This window comes from Macrobrachium rosenbergii, chromosome 22, assembly GCF_040412425.1.
Source record: "Macrobrachium rosenbergii isolate ZJJX-2024 chromosome 22, ASM4041242v1, whole genome shotgun sequence".
NCBI classification, from domain to species: domain Eukaryota; kingdom Metazoa; phylum Arthropoda; class Malacostraca; order Decapoda; family Palaemonidae; genus Macrobrachium; species Macrobrachium rosenbergii.
Genome location: NC_089762.1, coordinates 43,036,940 through 43,045,890, shown reverse-complemented (window position 1 = coordinate 43,045,890; position 8,951 = coordinate 43,036,940). Strand labels below are relative to the sequence as shown.

The 8,951-nt window shown below is 34.9% G+C and overlaps 1 protein-coding gene across 1 annotated transcript in view; it reads left to right on the top strand.

The window, feature by feature from the left end:
- LOC136850405 (uncharacterized) overlaps positions 1–4,448 on the top strand; it is a 26,196-nt gene extending 21,748 nt beyond the window's left edge. The window contains exons 8-11 of the mRNA XM_067123994.1: positions 949–1,106; positions 1,680–1,820; positions 2,741–2,874; positions 4,162–4,448. Of these exons, the coding sequence (XP_066980095.1) occupies positions 949–1,106; positions 1,680–1,820; positions 2,741–2,874; positions 4,162–4,262 (534 nt within the window). The 3' untranslated portion in view covers positions 4,263–4,448. The remainder of the gene's footprint in view (positions 1–948; positions 1,107–1,679; positions 1,821–2,740; positions 2,875–4,161) is intronic.
- The last annotated feature ends 4,503 nt before the right edge of the window (positions 4,449–8,951 follow it).

Here is an 8,951-nt window from a genome sequence, read left to right as displayed (position 1 = left end):
TTAAGAAAAGTAGTTTTTCACGTGCTTGGGAGTTTGTTTATCTGGGAAGAAAGGTCACTGGAGCAAATACTTTATTAGTATCCTTCATTAAACAATCTTTTTCTTTCTCGGAATAATAAAGAATCTAAGGAACTTTCCCAGAACGTCAACAGCGAAAAAATGGACTTATAACTTTGTTCAGTGATCTTAGAAATTTCTCCAGCTTTATTATAAGTTTCTACCCATAAAAACAAATAATTACTAGAACGTGTTACACGCCGTTTTAGAAACATCATATTCTTTCCCATCATTCCTAATTTTTTTTTCTGAAAATTCATATATATGAATGCAAAAATTATAAAATATTCTACCTCTTTCAACAGACTCATCAGTCTTAACACACGTTATTTTTGCAAAACACCCGCCCCACCCGTCAAAATATTTCCTTTTTGTTCGAGAGAGAAGTGAAAATTATTAGTTTGATAGGATTCTCTCAAGTTAAACCAGATGCATACAAACCCAGCGACGTTAAATCCAGCTACTCTAAACATGGCTACCCAGAACATGACTGCCTACAAACATGGCTACCTGAGGACGTGATTTCTAATACCCAATAGGTTATTTATGGCATTGCATCCTACGTTAAGCCTTGCTATGTTAAAATATATTAAATGAGCTCCTCCATTGTTACAAATTTTAGGTTAGGTTAAGATAGTATAACTATGTTTGTTGGTAGCCAAGTTTGTACGTAGTCAAGTTGAATGGCGACCGAAAGACTGTACAGAATATAACACATAAACACCAATAACCCTTATTATATGGCTCATTAAATAAGGAGTCTAGTTAACTGTCAACCCAAAGAATATGCAGAATACAACACATACACACCAATAACCCTAATTCTCAGGGTCAGAAACCCCTAAATACTCAACCCTGAACTATCAGTCTACCTATTCTTCCGAAACACAGGTAGGATACCGAGTAATTAACGAGAACGCTGGACAGGTGTTCGATGTCCTTGTGGGCGATTTCAACGAAGATGGCGTGCAGGAATTCATAGCTACCGAATACAAGAAGGATACAGGACTCGGTCAAGTCACTGTTTACCAGTTCCCTGAGGACTTCAGGTAAATCCTTCTGGGGTGCTGGTGGTAATATCGGTGACCGTGGTGATTGCGACGCCAGGTTATGTAAAGCAAACGAATTACGGTCTGGTAAACAGTGATAGGTAAAGAGTGGGTAGTTTAATTACTTAAGGGGATCTAAAAAATAAAATAAAAGCTTCTAATCCGGATAAGCTCATTATTTCAGTATCCAATAACTGCATTTATTTTAGTTTAATGTATTAAAACGCGTCAGGCAACTAATTCTGAAAGCACATTACAAAACGAAAGTTATGGTACAAGATCTAATGTAACAATCAATCAGCAAACAAGACTGATTATTTTCCTAATTAAATATTCAGCTAATGACTTAGTTATTTTGCACATTCCAAAACGAAATCTATGGTACAAAATCTAATGTAACAACCAATCGGTAAACAAGATTGATTAACTTCTTTATTAAGTATTCAGCTAATGACTTAGTTATTTTTTATTGTTCAGCAAAACTTAACTTTTACGGAGAATTCCCTCGTCACCCACCTCGAACAATCCGACAGAGAAGAAAAAGCTAAAATGGTCTTTATGCATCTCCGACAGAACGGGCGATTTCCCTAACTTCACCATAGCGGACGGGTTCAAACCACACCAGTCGCTCGTTGGGCAAACCATGTCTCCTGGGACGCCTAAAGCTTTCTACCCGACGGCCGCTTACGCCGAAGAACTCGCTGAAGACGGCAGGTGAGTTTAAGAAAAAAACCTGAAGAGATCTTGTCTTATTATCATTATCACATTATTATTCTCATTATCAGTATTTTCATCATCCTCATTATTATGATCGACTCTCTGAAAACTTGCGAACGCACAGAGACATCACTTTTAAGAGATAGTAATTCATTTTAGATGTCTCTCTTTAAGAGATATCTCTTTTTAAGAGATATCCAGAGATAGCTCTGTTTAAGAGATACTTGGGGATGCCTCTTTGTATGAGATACTTGGAGGTACCTCTTTTCAAGAGATATATGAAGATATCTCTTTTTAAGCGATAAGCATTGAGCAAATCTTTCAATAAGATCCTTCCTACCTCAAGACGCACCTTGAACTGTGCTATGAATTATCTAGCAAACAAAGTCTTGATAAAATACGCCTTTAATAGAAGCCAAAGCTTTTAAACCAAGGTGAAATAAATTTCGAAATTATATTCATCAAATGCAAGGTTAATATTAAAAAAAGCAAGTCAGATTTATAAGGAGAAAATACTTCACTTTGGTCATTCATTTTTATGCAAGCTATTATTCAAAGTTTAAATGAAAGCGAGATGAATTTCAAAGTTATGGTCATTAAAAGGAAACTTGATATGATTTAAAATAATTAGTATAATAAAATAAAAGCACGTCGAATTTAAATGAAAAAAAATAACTTGACTTTGGTCATTCATTTCTAAGTAAGTTATCATTATCTGAACGTTTGTCGATCCAACAATCCTTTATATACGTAAAAGCAAACCGAATTTATACGGAAAAAGAAACTTCATTTGGTATTTCATTTCTATATAAGCAATCATTATCTAATCGTTTAAAGATCCCAAAATCCTTTACACATTGTCTTCTGCGTCTTTCCATTTTACATATTGTCTTTATGTGTCTTTCTCCTCCCGAAAGACACCACAAACCTTACATCCTTCTGTCGGGAGACGACGACGGCAAAATGTACATCCTGGACCCAGCAACGGAGGACCGGGGTAACTGGACTTACACGAAAAACATTTTGACTGACACGGAAAAAATGACAGTCGGTAAGTGATGACTGTTATCGTTTCTATTTTTTGCTGTTGTTTTCAGGGTGAACTTTCGAAAGGGAATTAGGGGACTCTCTCTCTCTCTCTCTCTCTCTCTCTCTCTCTCTCTCTCTCTCTCTCTCTCTCTCTCTTTTAGGACTATATTGTGTTGCATCATTTCCTAGATTTTCTTGTTAGACAAATTCTACTCTCTCTCTCTCTCTCTTTCTTTTAGAACTATAATACATTATATCATTGCCTAGATTTTTTGTTAAGCAAATTTCTCTCTCTCTCTCTCTCTCTCTCCCTCTCTCTCTCTTTTAGGACTATAATGTCTTGCATAATTTCCTAGATTTTGTTGTTCAACAAATTCTAATCACTCTCTCTCTCTCTCTCTCTCTCTCTCCCTTTTCAGACTATAATACATTGCATAATTGCCTAGATTTTTTGTTAAGCAAATTCTCTCTCTCTCTCTCTCTCTCTCTCTCTCTCTCTCTCTCTCTCTCTCTCTCTCTCTCTCTCTCTCAGTTTAAAAATTTATCTTCAGTTACAATAAACAATTTTAGAAGATATATTAAAAAGGTTAGATAATAAATATCTGATCTTTACAAATATCCACTTAAATAATGATTATATATTGTCAATCTCTTAGTGAAAAGTACATCCCTTTCAAGCATAGAATTCTCATAAAAATCTACAAGTCACTTACCATCTAAATTTACTGACGATTTCTTGTCCTCTCGTTCCTCGCTACGCCCTGCTGTTTTTGTAGGCCTACAAAGATAGGAAAATTTGATTTTAGAAAGCTTGGCTTAGTTATTCTAAATCATTTGTCATTTAAAATGATAATATTTTATCCTTACGAATAATAAATATGTATTATGCAATATCTGACACATTTAATTGATTCTCTCTCTCTCTCCCTCTCAATCTTTTTATCCTAACAAATTATATACATGAATTGAATACAATTAATGCATAATCTCTCTCTCTCTCAATCATTTTATCCTTACAAATAATATACATGTACCGCACCATATCTCAACACATTTAATGTATCCTATCTCTCTCTCTCTCTCTCTCTCTCTCTCTCTCTCTCTCTCTCTCTCTCTCTCTCTCTCTCTCTCTCTCTCTCTCTCTCTCAATCTTTTTATCCTTACGAATTATATACATGAATTGAACACAATTAATGCATAATCTCTCTCTCAATCATTGTATCCTTACAAATAATATACATGTACCGCACCATATCTGAACACATTTAATGTATCCTATCTCTCTCTCTCTCTCTCTCTCTTTTCCCAGGAAAAATGGCCCACGGAGACGTCGATGGAGACGGTTACGAGGAGGTCATAGTAGCCGGGTACACTGTAGGCGAATTATACGTTTACACCTACGCCCCTTAATCAGTCTCTTATCCTACCCCATTCCAATTATTCATTTCCAATCCTTTCAAGATGTTCCGGTGATAATTACCTATCATTATTTTTTTATTTGACGATGACTTAAGTTTCCTTAATTATTTTTTTCCTAATTTCATTTCCCCATTCGTATTATTAATTTACGGTTACCTCAGTAAAGGTGATTTAGAAGATGGTTTTTTTTCTGGCCTTCGTTTTATGAGTGAGAAATATGATACTTCATTATGACGGGTCATATTCTCATGAATATTTGATATTCTTATGAATATATGAGGAAGAATGTTCCGATCAGGGCTTGAGTCTCATTTGAAAGCGGAGTTTGCATCTTACTTATTTTATTTCTAAAGTGTACAGGCCGGTGGGATGGGCAATCTGGTGTCCTTTTGTAGCCCAGGTCAGAAGAAAACAAGACAAGGTTGAGAGGAGAGGATATATGAGCAATGTACAGTCATACACACACACACACAGTATGTACATATTACATATATATATATATATATATATATATATATATATATATATATATATATATATATATATATATGTATGTATTTATATATATATGTATATATATATGTATATGTATTTTATATATATATATATATATATATAGTATATATATATATATATATATATATATACATATATATATATATAGTGTACATTATTTTTGCTTGATCACAAACACGTAAAACGAATGCCTGTGTAATAATGGTATGCCAGGGACTTCGAACACACGAAATTGAAATTCTTAAATATAACATGATGACGACATGTTCCCAAACAGCACTATCATTACGAAAATAATGAAGTTAAATAAATTGACAGTCTTTCATTTTTTTAATGAAATAAATGTAAAACTTCGATATTTCCGGAAAGCGAATGGGTCGTAATTAAGTATCTGTCACTTTTTCGTGTTTTTAATGAACTTTATGACGATCTTATACTGGAGGCAGCTGGAATGAGTTTATTTGGTTTCAAAGGAAACGAATGAACTGCCAAACCACAGAATTTTTAGGAGCAAAATTTCACTTTTTTTTCTTTGATAAATCGTTTTCTCATATTTACCCCTCTGCTTCTTGTATATCAAGAAAAGCATTGCTCGTAATATTTTACAAATTTTTCATATGTCAAATAAAATGCCGTCTTTGTAAATGGTTTCAATAACTATATGTACAAAAGGTGACGGTTATTTTTTTATGTAAGAGTTTCCTATATAATTAAGGGTCCATTTTCTTCAAAAGTTTTATTGTGTCGTTTTCTATTATAAGTATTTTAGGCATAACTATAAAATGTTAACGTTTGGCTAAAGCCGTCCTCTCAACATCGTCTTATTATTTAAACATTTTATTTTTTTAGGTAATTTTTCGAAAGACTCCAGCCAGTCATTTCGGAAGGTTCCAGCTAGCCATTTTTGCATGAAAACCATTTTGGGTTTTTCATACAAAAATGGCTAGGAAATGATAGGGCACTAAAAGAACCTAAAAATACCAACCTAACGTAACCTAGGGGTATTTACTGGTTATAATTTTGCCGTATTAGCTTTGGAGGGGGGTGGGGGCCGCTATTGTCTTACCTTATAAGTCGTAATTTGATTAATTATTTTTCTCTGTTATTAAGCATTTGCGAAGGTCATGTATTGAGATGAAATTTTTGTTTTGATGTGTTTTACCCAAGAAAAATATATAAATTATAATGTGGGAGGTGGCCGGAGTCTTCCGAAAAATAACCTTTTTTTACTTTAAAATATCCTGATTCTGTCATCTGCATATTATGGAATATCAAAACTATTACATTTCAGCTCCGTGGAATTTTATTTCAACATATCCCACGTACGAAAAGAAAATTATTTGCGTTCTGTGATTAGGCTACTAACTGGCATATAGCAACAGTAAACATTTCAGACATTATTATCCTGAGCCTTTCGTAAAACAATGGCTGACAGATGGATTAGGTTACCAAAACACAAATAATAATGTCAGAACATCATATGGAAACAAGATGTTAAGGTGATTTTGGTCCAGAGGGGGCAGTTGTATGAAAATTCTACATTGTTAGCCAACACGATGCTTCTCTGCCAGGCGTCCCCTATCCCAACTCTCTCTCTCTCTCTCTCTCTCTCTCTCTCTCTCTCTCTCTCTCTCTCTCTCTCTCTCCAGTCTAGTTCGAACCAGCAGAATGAATAATGCTTTTTTGTACATCAAAGGAAGCCAGGTAGAACTGACTGGTCCCATAGTAGTCTCATAATACGATTTAATTATATTTCCTTTAGAAACCTCTTAGAATCCGCTTTAATACTACCAATAAAAGAAAATCGTATCAGTGTAAGCCCAGGTCTATATACACTTGACCCCATTCTGCACAAGATGTTCGACACAGATATAAAAGAGAAACTTAAGATTAGCAGTGATTCTTGTGAACATAACTTAGACAATTGTTTCCCAACTCTCCATAGAACGTGGCAGTGGCTCAGTGTAGATAAAGTTTGACCTTCATTATCATACTTCCATTATCTTCTGTTTTTTTAAATCAGAAACACGGTACTAACACACTTTTCACAGCAAAGACAAGTATAGGCTAGTTTAGTCCACGTATGCATAGCCTGTCAAATGTTTTCTTTTCACCACTAATATCAATAAAGACAATTATAAACGTAAATTTATGCGTTTAGACCTATAATCAATAAATGATGTAACTAGGCCTATAGAGTAAATTAGCAAGCAATAGGCATGTATAGCTTTAATTAACAGGGACTTTGGCTTCGCTAAACATAAAAGAATGTCGTTTTCTCGAAATAGTAACACTTAATCAATAATTTGGCGAGTTTTTTAAGATGTTAATACCTCAAAAGTAAACTCTTCTTAAGGCCGATAAGCTTATGCCAAGATGATTCCGTAACCATTTTTAGACACGTGGAGTACAGTCAAATTATTTTTAGCTAATCATCGTAAAGTATTCTATAATTTTGCAATAAAACTTAATAACTCCTTGTGCATGGACTAATACTGAGCATGTAAAGAAGAAAGATAAAAGCATTTTTACACTATTTCAATAAGTACATATTTATATCTGGGATCATCTTGTATACAGTTACCATCCTACTTTACTACTTGACATGACCAGCCTTGAAAAGTGTTGTTATAGAAGAAATAACGGGGCTTATTTGACTGACAAAAATATAAACAAACAAGTTATATCAGGAACATGCCAAGAATAATTTAGTTGGTCAAAGAGTCTGACTGTCAGTTAGCTTCGAAGTATGCAAGATCGAATGCCAAGGTTTGACTGAGTAGAATTTTTATAATGTTTTCTGAGACCCCTTAAGTTGTGCGAGGCTTCCATTGGTGCTCTGTAGCTATACCAAGCCTGTAATACTGAAATAACATAGTGTTAAATGATGGTTTGTCGTATGTGTTTATTAGTTGAAAAAGTTGAACTAATTCGATATTACTGATACAAAGATCTAAAACTTAATTATAATATATTACAATTTCGAATTTACACTTGATTATAAAGTGTACATCAAGTTTATTAACTCGTTGCCAATTCATACCAATCTTAAAAGGCTTAATTATAAACAGAACTTTTGAATACAACATTATATCCTAATGTTCTCAAGTCTATGTATTATTGCTCAGGCTAAGTCTAATTGGGTATCAAGACTTAAAAATCATAAGAAGAATCTTCATGTTTTGCACACTCCACATCACTGACTTTAAGGTAAACAGCTCAGCAAACGCTAATAAATGAATGAACAAATCAATAAATAAAGGTGGGACTAGGGATTAGGATTAGGCTAACTGAATGGAGGTCTCATGTCTCAGCCAAATTCAGTGCTTACAAGACGCAGTTTCTACCTGTTTCTCTGACTATTCGTCCATTCATTTCTTCAATCCTCTCTCTCTCTCTCTCTCTCTCTCTCTCTCTCTCTCTCTCTCTCTCTCTCTCTCTGGTATTATTCTAGTTTATGTGCATTTGAGCTCGGGAGGACCTCTTCCCACAATGCAATTCTAAAATAATTCTGGTTTTCCCGAGTTTACAGGACCCTGCTTTCAAGAAGCTGTCTATCGTGATTAAACCCTTTTCTAGCTTTCTTCGGCCTGGGCAGGATAAGGGCATGACGTTACTACCCCCATCGGCATCTGCCGTTAAAGGAAACAGTTATGGAAGTTTTACAGAACGAGAAATACTAAAAAAAAAAAGGAACAAATACTCATTTTTGCCATAATTCACCCGGATGTTTTTCTGTCAGTCACTACAGATGAAATTTCAGGTCACGTTGTAAATAACCAACTATACCAGAGTGTGCCTGACAATAAAAATGCCCTGTGACGTACGTAAATGGCAAGGTGGGCCAATTTGCCCCTGTTGCCATTTTGCCCAGGGGTGGGCATCCGTCCAAAGACGCATTTGCACACACAGCGTCTAAGAATCTGCACACCTCTGCTTTCGTTGGTGCTTTCTCCTCCTTGCCAAAGGACGCTTTTAGAAAGCACGCTTTAACTTTCTTCTTCTTCCTTTCTTTCTTTTTCTCTCTTCTACTCGTTCTTCTTCGTCCTCTTCTTCTCCGCTCTTTTTATCTTTCAGCATTTTCGCAGTTCGTTCGGTGTTCAGGGAGCATAGGGTAAGCCGCATTAGTACTAAGGAAAAAACAGCTTTAGTACTAGAAAAAAC